This window comes from Dipteris shenzhenensis, chromosome 23 (assembly GCF_047967505.1).
Source record: "Dipteris shenzhenensis isolate YYH24624 ecotype China chromosome 23, Dip_SZ_1.0, whole genome shotgun sequence".
NCBI classification, from domain to species: Eukaryota; Viridiplantae; Streptophyta; class Polypodiopsida; order Gleicheniales; family Dipteridaceae; genus Dipteris; species Dipteris shenzhenensis.
In genome coordinates this window covers 5988051-5999964 of record NC_141618.1, presented here as the reverse complement: position 1 = coordinate 5999964, position 11914 = coordinate 5988051, and the positions used below count along the sequence as shown (strand labels likewise).

At 42.7% G+C, this 11914-nt stretch overlaps 1 protein-coding gene across 1 annotated transcript; it reads right to left on the bottom strand.

The window, feature by feature from the left end:
* Positions 1–5021: 5021 nt before the first annotated feature.
* On the bottom strand, positions 5022–10655 carry LOC147886915 (uncharacterized). Its single transcript, XM_087394074.1, has 4 exons — positions 10416–10655; positions 5635–5699; positions 5339–5426; positions 5022–5147 (listed from the first exon to the last, which is right to left on the bottom strand). Exons 1-4 carry the CDS (start codon positions 10566–10568, stop codon positions 5022–5024), a joined length of 432 nt encoding a protein of 143 aa, XP_087250200.1. The 5' UTR covers positions 10569–10655.
* Positions 10656–11914: the final 1259 nt, after the last annotated feature.

Here is an 11914-nt window from a genome sequence, read left to right as displayed (position 1 = left end):
CTCAAGAAAAGTCTCTACGGCTTAAAACAAGCACCCAGAAGTTGGTACAGCAGAATTGACAAGTATTTTGCTGATCTGGTATACATGAAGTCCAATGCAGATCATACTCTCTACTAAAAAGTTCAAGGGGAAGACATTACTATTGCACTTTTGTATGTAGATGATCTGATTGTGACAGGAAGCAAGGATAGCTTCATCAGAAAACTGAAACAAGACCTATCTACAGAGTTTGACATGAAAGATCTTGGACTTATGCACTATTGTCTTGGAATTGAGTTCTGGAGAGATTCAAATAGCACATTCATGAGTCAGCTCAAGTATGTTGACAGTCTCCTGAAGAAGTTTCATATGGCAGATTGCAAGATTGCAGCCACTCCCATGGAACAGAGTTTGAAACTTACTAAAGATTCAGAAAAGCCTACAGTCAATGACAGATGCTACAGGCAGCTCATCGGATCTCTTATATATCTGACAATCACACGACCAGATATTTGTTATGCAGTAAGCTCACTAGCACAGTTTATGGCAAATCCAGTCTCACTGGAATGCAGCCAAAAGAGTCTTGAGATACATAAGAGGTATAAGACAATTTGGGATAGAATACAGAGGAAGTCATCCACAGTTGCATGGATACTGTGACAGTGACTATGCTGGAGATCATGAGACCAGGAGATCGACACAGGGATATGCATTTTTCCTTGGTCAAGGTGCTATATCATGGTTGTCAAACAAACAGCCAACTGTTTCTTTGTCTTCGACTGAAGCAAAATATAGAGCACTCACTATAGTTGCATGTGAGGCTATATGGCTCAGAAGACTACTGAAAACAGATTACTTTGATGAGTCAAAGCCAACAACAATATACTGTGATAATCAATTGGCTCAAGCATTGGCCAAGAATCCACTATATCACTCTAGGACAAAGCACATTGATGTCAGAGAGCACTTCATCAGAGAAATAGTGTTACTTGGTGACATCACACTGCAGCATTGTGATAGCAAAGAGAATGTTGCAGACATCTTTACCAAACCACTCGGTAAAGAGCTATTCGAGAAACACCGACTAGCTCTTGGTTTGAAGCAGAGGAAGGACATTCCCATTAAAGGGGTGTGATGAAATGTAATGCTCAGTCCTTCTTCAATTCCCCAGAATCATCATCTTGAGGAAAGGCCTACTTCATGATGTTGATCTTGAGGGAAGGTGTTGAGAGTTCACGCTCAACATCATGTGATCATGTGTGCATAGCACCATCACGTGATCATATGTGCATAGCACTAACCTTATAGAGTGCTATAAAGGAAAGGGTTAGATCCCCTAACCCTAACCCTAAATGGGTTTGTATATATTCTATTTTTTCAACTAAATCTAGTGTACAGTTAGTCATTTGTGGTGTGCTCTCTAGCTGTGCCCTCTCTCCTCATCTCCACTCTTCTCCTCTCTCCTCTTCATATTTTGTCAGGGGGAGGGGGAGGGGGAGGGGAGAGAGGCAAAAGGGTGAGGGGCAGGGGGGAGGCTGCAGTGGGGAGGGAGGGAGTGGAAGGGGGTGTTAGAACATGAAGTCAAGTTGAGTGTGTTTTAGAGTGTTCTACTAGGAGTTCTAGTAGATTCTTATGTGCGAGTGCCACGTGTCATATTGGGAGATATCCCATATACACATGGTATTCTAGTGTGTGTCTATCCTATATATAATTGTACTTGTGTGTCATATCAACACACATCAAGAGTCTACATCAAGCTTTATCAATGTGAGTCTTTCCATTTTGGTCTATTGCTCATTTCCATTTCCTTTCACTTTCATTATGTTTCCATTTAAGTATTATCTTCTCTCCCCCTAGCCTACCCTCTCTCTCTCTCTCTCTCTCTCTCCCTCTCCCTCTTCACCATGTTCCTTCATGTGGTATCAGAGCCATCCTCCCTCCTCCCTTTCTTTCTTCCTCCATCCTTTCTTCTCCTAGTCTTTTCCCTCTTGCTCCTTGCTCTTTCAAGGGATTGAGGTGAGGGAGGACCAGAAAGAGGAGCTACGCTTCTCTATCCTCTTGGAAGCGAGTCCTTCTTCCTTCACCCTTAGCCTCTCCATGAGCTGCTGATCTACATCGACTTTGGAGCTGTTTTCATGGAGTTGATTCATGGAGCTGCTACATGATTTGCTGCGGATTTCCGCTGCAACTATCAGCCTCGAATTAGCTGCAGATTTGTGCTTAGATTTAGAGCAACTTGGTCACTATTCTCGTGGGCATTAGTGGGCGTCTTTGTAGAGGAAAAGACAACTCGTTTTTTGCTCAAAAGCAGCCCATTTTTTGTTGAAAGACAGCTCGTTTTTGCTATTTTTGGAGCATTTTTATTAAGGAAATAGCTGCTTACTGTTATGGAGACATTTCTAGTACTGGTCACCCTAAAAATGACCTCATTTGGAGCTCGTTTTTTAAAGAAACAACCTACTTGAAGAGTGTTGTTGCTGCTACTATTCACGCCTCAAGAATGCCACCATTTGCCCCGACTACAACATGAGCTGCTGCCTATGCTATTCTAGCTGGTCCGATGCCTTTTCTTGGTCGTTTTCTGCCCCGACTGCAAGCTAAGTTGCTGCTACAGCCCAGATTATTCTAGCCTTTGTTCCAAGATCCCACTTCAGCCCATATTGCTGCAACATTTGAAGCACACATGGAGTACTCCAAAGATGGAATTGTCATTGAAAAGTTTTCTGGTAAGAACTTTCCAACTTGGCAAACCAAGCTGAGGCTTTGCTTCTGAAGGAAGATGTGTAGAAGGTGGTTAGTGGCAAAGACAAGAAACCTAAATCTAATGAAAAGAAAATTGTAGCGTGGGAAACTCTCAATGGCAAAGGTTTTCCTATCATTGGTTTAGGTTTGTCTGATGATGTTATTCATCACTTGGATTTTGATGACACTGCACATGAATTGTGGGACAAGCTAGAGCGCTTATTTGGCAAACAAAATTATCAATTCCAAAGTGTTTCTCAAACAAGAATTCTTTAAGCTCCATATGAAGCATGAAGATTCTCTTAATGCTCATTTGAATCATATGAATCATACGAAGCATAGATATTCTCTTAATGCTCATTTGAATCATATGGAATCCCTCATCACCCAACCTGTTGCTTTGAAGGCCCCTGTTGGGGAAGATGATCAGGTGGCTGTCCTCCTTTCCAGCATTGAGGATATTCCCTAGTTTCGTGATATCATACCAACGCTTCAAGTAGCACGAGATATGTCCTTTGATGAAATGGTTGCAATGCTTCTCGATCATGAATGAAGGCACAAAGATGTCCATAAGGAGCAGGCATTATATTCCAAGGGTAAAAAGCCGTTCAAACCTTTCAAATGTACGTATTGTAAGATGCTTGGCCATACAAAGGACCGTTGTTTTCAATAGCTTGCTAAACAACAATCCAAGGGGCATGCTAACTTAGTTGCAGCTGCCACTAGTGAAGAAAGACACTCCGATACCAACTTTTTCTCTCACTGCTCATCTTCGAAATCTATCCTTCCCTCATGAGGTAGATGAGGATGATGAATATGTCTTCTAAACCATGTCCATGAGCTTGATGTATATGGGTACTCTACCCTAGGTAGTCCCCTAAAAATTGAATGTAATAATCTCTTTGAGTCAATAAAGGTTCTCAGCATTGGATCGTCCTCCTAAAATGATGTTTTGCTATCTGTGGTGTGTGACTCCATGTCACCCTGTTTTTTGAGCAAGGAGAGGAATGTATTGTGGGAGCCATGTATTGGCTTTGATAGGGTCTCTTTATCAGACCTGGCCAAGTTTCACGATGGTGGTATATTCCTAGACCTATGAGCTGGTCATGTAGCCATGCTAAGACATGAGCCTCTGAGTTATGTTGAGTCTTAGGCCATGAGATCTCAGTACTTGGATCAACCTCTGAACATGCTCAAACTTTAGCCTCTTAGTTACTTGGGATGCACATTTTAGTAGTCCATGATTGTGATGCTCTGTTCTTGGTTCCATTCCAGTAGTCCCTCACCTTTTCTTCATGGGGCGGTGTTAGAACATGAAGTCAAGTTGATTGTATTTTAGAGTGTTCTACTAGGAGGTCTAGTAGAGTCTTATGTGTGAGTGCCACATGTCATATTGGGAGATTTGGATATGCTTAGAATTTTGAGTGGTACTTCACAGCTCGTTTCTCAAGCTTTGCATGATATATTTAAGTTTGAGTGTTTTGCTCTTTGCCATTTCTGTCATAGGCTTGAAGAACAATGTCGCACCATCTCCTTTAGGGGGCATCAAGAAGATGGGCTATAGTTAGTAATATTTATGCACACATAGACTAACATAGTTAGGACTTGGTTTTTGGCCACATATGACCATAGTGATTTTTATTCATTTATTTATTATAGAGGCCTAAGGGAAGACTACTCTATATAAACCTTGATCGAAGGCTTCAGACCAGATAATCTGCATTTGAAAAAGGAAGTAGCTCATGAGACTTTGCTTTCTACACGCCACCTTTTTGTGCGACCTCCATTTAGAATACACTCGTTTGTGGTGCTTTCATTGCTTCTGCTGCTCTTGCCCCTTCAAGGGCTTGCTGATAATTGCTTTTGACTCCTTTTTATATATATCTATTAGATACTGGATTTTATGTATGTCTTTCTTCACAGGGGATGTCTAATTTTTAGTTGGTGGCTATTTCTTTATGGTGAGTGAAAGTCTTGCAGGGTCTTATAACTATAAATCCACAAAAGGCACTGCGATGTATCACATTTCCCTCTTCCTTTTTCAACATATTTTCTTTCACAATAGTGCATTGTGTAATTTAGAAAAAATCCCCGTAGAAGTTACACTTGTATCTCTTGTTTCCTTCCATTAATCCAATACTCCAGATCCTTTCTTTCCCAGTTTCTTTACCACATTTGAAAACTACTAGTTTCAATCATGATTAAACGTGACCATTCATAGTTCACTATACCCTCCAATAGAATGGCAGCTGAAATTACATCAAAACGAGATGGTGCATAATTGAATGGGCCATCAAACATCATCTCAAAGCTAATTTTGAATTGTCAAATGTATCCCACCCTAGTCGTTTCATCTGATTGATGGACTCGTCACTGTTCACCCAGGTGGTTTCAGGGCTAAGAAAGACTTCGACTTTTGATGCAATCTGCATGTTTTGAAGAAAACTATTCATCAATAACAAAAGCAATCCAGTTTGCAAAGCAAGATTCTTTCTCTAACACAGGAATTCTTTAAGTCACACACGGTCAAAAGATGTCAAAGAAATTGTTTGTTCTTTCATGCCCGCACAGTTTACATTGCGTGAGGCCTACTTTGAACAGGCTACAAGCAACCAACCTTGTACTCATGAACCAGAAGCTGCATATTTGTTATTTTTGACGGGTATTCCAATTCTACCACCAACTCCTGAGGGTAAGGACAAAACCTGAAATCTCATGCCATAAGATTAAGAACATATTTTCTTACATTTGCGGCACAAATAAAGCCCAAACCGCTTTAAAGAAGGAATAAGACATTATCAGAACTACAAAACAAGAAAAGTACCATCCTGTTGTGCCAATATTTGTTCAAGTTTGTGAGCTATTCAAATTCTAGCTAGTGATTTATACTGGCTCAACAAACCGATCTCTGACCTGGGGCTCTGCCAACCACGTCCAAGAATCCCCTTATTGAGTTCACTCGCTGGAAAATTTTCATCCTACAAGAACAATGCAAACCAACAAAGCAAGTGTGTCAGGAAATCTCTCATGGCATGCAGGGTTCTCTGGTAAACGAGTAGGACAATGAAATGGTTCAAAGCGCCTGGGAATAAAATTATAACATCAAATATGAGCATTCTACATCAAAAACTAATCCAGAAATGAAATGATCTCACATCCTATCGTCTGAAACAGATGAAAAGGGACAGTTACAAAGGTAAAAGGACCTTTGCAGAATTACTTTTCGTTGTAGAGGATCCTGCACATGTATACTAAAAAGGGCATCATTCTTAAATCTGATGTCTACTTGAAATATAGGATATGAAAGCTAAGCCTAAAATCAACAAGGCTTTGATATCATCGGCCAAATGTACTCAAATCTTCTTCATGCCCATCATAAGTCCACCAACACATCAATGAGGGACTAGAAGCCAACAATTAAGAGCATAGTACTCCTTTAAACTTTATGTAAAGATGATATTGAAATCACAAAGAAGGAGATGGGCTCATGCTCCTCCCCCTGCCTCTCTACCCTCCTTCCCAGCCTCTCTGTCTGTAGCCGTAAAGCTTGTACAGCACCCATATGTGTTTCATGTATTAAGTGAGGGAGTAGAGGCTGTAAACTAAGTCTGATTGCCTTGGCTAGGAGGGTGGAGAGGCTTAGGGGAGTGGAGGGGCTGGGTAGAGGGGGTGGAAAAATGAGAGGGGAGGAAGAAGCAGGCGGGAGATGGAGAGGGGGAAACTAGCTTTGTTGATGGGTGTAGCATCTTTGATAATATGGCCTTGAAGTTTGCCAAACAGCTATTATACTCTTGGACTTTGAGGAAGCTTATGACAAAGTAGATTGGGGTTTATTGAAGGTTACATTCTTGTGTCTTAGTTTCTCTGTTTCATGGATCTGAGAGTTGTCCTCTCTCTATAGATCAGTTCACTATCAGGTACGGAATCCTGCTCCTCCCCTTGCCTCTCCGCCCTCCTTCCCAACCTCTCTACTTGTAACCGTACAGCTTTTACAATACCCATATAGTCCGTCGGGACACCCGTACATGGCCGTATAGCCCCGTCTCCCTCTACCATCTCCCGCCTGCTCCTTTCCTCCCTCTCAGCTTTCCGCCCCCTCTACCTAGCCCATCCACCCTCTTCGTAGCCCTCCACCCTCCTACTCAAGGCAATCAGCCTTCGTTTACAGCCTCTACTGCCTAACTTGATATATGAAACACAAACCAGCTTTGTGCATGGGCGCAACATCTTTGATAATATCTTCTTTTTTTGCATGAAAAAGACTTCTATTAAGTATGAACAAAATCCGCAAGAGCAAGCTCAAAGCGGAAATACAACATGCAAAGCATGAAATAAGGCCTCAAAAAAGGCCAAAAACTCCCCTCAAAATGAGATAGGAAAAATCCAAGGGTGGGGCTGAAAATGCCACCGCAGATCTATAGAGGATTCCAAGAAAAAAGGGGAGCCTCTCCATTCCCTAAGGAACGTAGCCCTACTAGCAGAGACCGCTCTAGAAGATCCCTGCATGCTCTTCCAAGTGGCCATCAACGTATGTATAGTATCTGTCCAAATACTGGCCAAGAATGAGAGGGGTGGACCTAGGAATGGTGTAGGGCCTCTGTGCATCTAGCTCTCCAGATATACCTCGGCCTTTTCCAAACAGAGTGGCAAGGACCTTGTTGGTATACTCTTGGACTTTGAAAAAGCTTACGAGAGAGTAAATTGAGGTTTCTTGAAGAGTATATTACCGCGTCTTGGTTTCTTTGATTCATGAATCAGATATGTGACCTCTCTCTATAGATTAGTTCGGTATCAGGCTCAAGGGTACCAGAGGAGAGAGATTTCATATTGCCATCAGCCCATCACAAATGCACTATTGCTCCCATGATATATTTATTTCTGATAGAGCCTATGATTATTTTCCTAAGATCTTAGGCGGACATACTCGGTTTGAGACTCTGTCTCGAATGGGATGAGGAGCTTTTGGGCAATGCACTTGCAGATGACATAGAAATTTAATTAGATGTCTCTCAGACCTTACAACTTTCTAGACAGCTTTGGATCTATTTTGCCTTGTAGTAGGGGCATAGATCAATTGGCATAAATCCAATGGCTTTTGGATCAGTGATGAGGACTCTCCTGGTGTTGGTTGGGGTTTGGATTTCGGCTTCGCATGGTTTTAAGACAGATCTCTCAGTTAGATGTTTGGATTATCAAGTTGGTATAGGCATTTCTTCTTTCTTTCTTTTTTGAAAAAGAACATTCTAAAAATAAACTCCCAGTGAAATGCACATGAAGTCAAAAATACAACTCCCCAATGAAGGATACAATAGAAGCATAAGGAATCCACAAGAGCACATCAAGGAGGGAGTGAACCCTAGACACACCCTGGTCATTGTCTCTCACTGCACCCTCTTCCAGCTGAGGCGGTGCTAAGCTTCTTGCTCAATGCTGCCCCCCCTTTCCTTTCTCTCCTTCGCCCTGTCCTACTCACTCGGCATAGACCTGCTGTTTTGAATGGAATATGTTACTTTTTCAGTTTAAAGAAAGCACAAGGATATCCCCCTAGCTGGCTGCTCTATGGGGGATTACCTTGTACAAAGGGCTGAACAACCCCCCAACCATGCCTCTACATAGTCTCCTAGGCTATCCTTGGAGACCTTTTCTATTCCAAGCAACCATGCCATACCTAGCTCATCTCTTCTTGCTCTGCATGTGTGTCCACTACCATGCTATGTGCCTCTAGCCTAGCTATGCCAGCTCCCACTAAACCCCGACTAATGGACTCACACCGTAAAGGGCCTAGCTTCCATGTATTGGTAAAATAGCCTCCCTCCTACGCCTAGCACGATCCGAATTTCCTTTCTAAGAGTATGGATGATATCTAGCCAAATGATCGCCAGTGTCTCTAAGGCTGTGACCTATTGCTCTAGAACCTTCATGCACTTGGCTGTCCATATGCACCAGGCAATGATGCTCGCTATTAGCTCCCATCTATGACATCCCGGTGTCCACATTGTCTCTATGAAGTCCGAAAATCAACTCCTGCCTTCTATATAAAGGACAAATTCCCTTGAATGTCCTCGTACCCACAAGCAAGTCCTTTGTCTATAAACCAAGCCACTGCTTCCAGGTCACCACCATCTGATCCTAAATCCCAACGAAGACCTCAAAGCTCTCCTCCAAATCTCCTATGCTAATGGGAAATCCCAAAACTAATGCCTCTAAGATACCTTTGCCAAACCACATATGGCACTCTAAGATACCTTTGCCAAACCACATCATGAACATGCCACAGGAAAACTACCAAACCGCCCATTGCAAGGGTTGTGTGTGCCAATAGGCAAAGGAAATGAGCAACCTTCCTTGACCTGTAACATTCCAGAGCCTGCAACAAAAATCCTGAAAAGTCATGCCGAACATTTGTGGAGATCAAGATCCTTTGTGAAGGTCAAGGATAACATAGAGATGCTTAGAAATTGTCTATGTTCATCATTATGGAGTAGGATAGACACTTTCAGATGGCATATGAGTTTGTAGTTGGCATTACTTGGCTTCTTTTGACAGCAAACAACAACAGTGTGAAAAACAAGGGTATGTAACATCCTATATAGTTATGTTGAATATAGTAGCATGTTTAGAACTTTGTCAGAATGAATATACAAGAGAAGTCTTCTTGGCAGACGCATCCAGAGCCTTTTGCTGTTTGATGGAGGGACTGGAGAGCCATATGTTTGGTAGCTTGGTGGGCTTAGGATACAAACCTGAGTGGAGCTAAAACAGCCCTTGTATCTCAAGACAGCTAGGAGCCAGCCAGAGTTTCTAGAGGATAATGATTGCAAATCATGTTGGTTGCAGAAAAGGTCAAAACCGATCCATGATACTTGGTAGTACTTTGCAGGGTTTGGTATGTTCCCAGTTTCAGAGGGGGACAGCTGGATGCACCTGTTAACTAACCTGAAGATTCCGGTAAATTCCTGATAAAGTTTAGTAGTCCCGTTGATGGATAGTGCTCTGATTGTACCTATGTTCCAGATTGGTTCCTGATGTTTGAGGACTGGACATGGAGGCTCATTGTATGCACAAATCACCAGGTCAATGTGGGTCCACAATGTCACATTGAGATAGGGCGTTGGAGTAGACGGTTCACTGTCCAACCTGTAAGCTCCCATCCCAGGAGAGCACGGGACATGATACCTATGTAGGATGGGGTGGGGGTGAGTAATATGAGAGGAATCATGTGAGCATCAAGGCTGACACATGGGCAGCATCTATATCGGATTACATGGTTGTCTGCAGGGCAGCATGGAACAGAATATGATGCAGCAATCAGGGCTGCCACGTGGGCAGTAGGAATGTCAGATGGGTAGCAAAGGGTGGCTGGACGGCTTGCAGGTCCACAGCGGGATCTGGAGACGGCATAGATGCTAAAATGGGGGCAATACAAGCCCAGTATTGGGCCTTAGTCAAGGGGCTCGTGATGCCTTTATAGGGCCTGGTCTGGCCAGCTAGACCTGCTAGCAAGATAACCAAGTCAGTGGGGCCCTTAGGGCCTAGGGTAAGAGGTCAGGTTATATTCACACCTTGCTTGGTCGGCCCTACAAGAGGCTGGTCTCCCGCCACGTAGATTGGGTGTACTAAATGATATTAATGAGCCATAGCCGGAGGTTGGAGACGAGAAGGTTTTTAAAATGTAGGGCAGTTTTTTACGCCACCTGGCCTGAGGAAGATACAACAGTATAGGGTAAGCTTCTAGCAGAAACGGGATCGTGGGTTGAATCTTCCAACTGTAACGTGGTCTTCGCAGCATGCTGAAACTCTATTTGCCGTGTTTCCTCTGCCCCATTTATCAGACACAGCTGAACCATGCTTTCCTCCAGTCCCGATTATCAGTTGCCTACCATCACAGCTGTGATCAGACGAGAAAACTGTCGAAACTAGTAAGATACACAGCTCAAGCTGTCCTTCTCTAAGATTTTGGCTCCGCTTGCATTGAGTTTACGCAAGCTTCCACTTCGTTTAACTGCCATCGTACAATTTTATGTCTTTTTCATTTTACCCCACCCACGAGAGGACCCCCGGCAATCCTGGGCCCACCAAAATCTATAGACTCTAATATGAGGTTTTAAAACAAGGTGAATGATAATAAATCACTCATAAGACAAATTGGATGTGCAGCACTGAAAAGAGGTCGGAGACTCCACGAGATTGAAACCGCAGAGAGAGAGAGAGAGAGAGAGAGAGAGAGAGAGGGGGGGGGGGGGGGGAGGGGGAAGGAGAGGGTCCAGGGAGGTAGATAGATATGATATGATTGTATTAAAGTCCTTTTGAGACCCTCACGATCTATGGGACTAGTGACCACTATTAGAGAGAGAGAGTAGAGAAAACGATGGAGGATTTCTAGGGAAGAAAATATCAAGATCAATCATAAGAAGGCAATGACTTTCTAAAATCCTAAATCCGAATTTCACTTCTTCAAAACTGAAAGCTCCAATAAGACCTACCCGTCCAGGCAGGCCAAAAAAGAGCTTAAAAGAAACGAAGCCCTAGCACACTCAAAGTAACCCCGTGCTAATTAATGTGGGCCCATCTCCCCTCCCCCTACCTCATTGAGAGGCCCCATCTCTCAAGCAAATAGACACACTAAGCAAATATTATTTTACACATTTAATGAGAACCATGATGGAAAGAAGTCCAGCTTTATGCTTTGTCCCCTACTACGAGTGATTATAATAAGAAGGAAGGGTGTTTGACCACCTGAGCTTGTTGCTCACATTCGAACCCTATTGCATGGCAACGTAGGATGTGTGCCTTGTGGATGGATGAGTGTGAAAAAAAAAAACAATTGCAATAAGAGGGTGTGTTCTTCCCAATAGTCCTCTAATACCCTTTAATCAATTACATTCGCTCTTTTTTTTTGCGCTCGAAATAAAGAGTATGCAAATTTCATCAAGAAGGCATATTAAGAGCCTAAATATACGTGAATTGAATTCATTGGAATATACCCAAAAAAAAACCATTGCCATGACATTTAAGGACTCTAGTTGATACTTGCATCCATTCAATCTAAATGACTTAAAATAACACCTTTGTGGATGTTAAGAAGCTACAACGTGATGTGGTTAATCATTATGATAAAACCTTTAAAGAGATGATAAAACCTTAGGGTCTTATGTCATGGAGGGGAAAAAGATGGGAAATAGGTATTTACCTT

What these genes read in the sequence shown, in the direction of transcription:
- LOC147886915 (XM_087394074.1), bottom strand. Translation starts at nt 10,568, where the DNA reads ATGGTTCAGCTGTGTCTGATAAATGGGGCAGAGGAAACACGGCAAATA. An exon ending in TTGTATCTTCCTCAGGCCAG is followed by an intron (nt 5,700 to 10,415) that starts GTGGCGTAAAAA and finishes TTGTTCTTGTAG; the next exon opens with GATGAAAATTTTCCAGCGAG. An exon ending in CGTGGTTGGCAGAGCCCCAG is followed by an intron (nt 5,427 to 5,634) that starts GTCAGAGATCGG and finishes ATGAGATTTCAG; the next exon opens with GTTTTGTCCTTACCCTCAGG.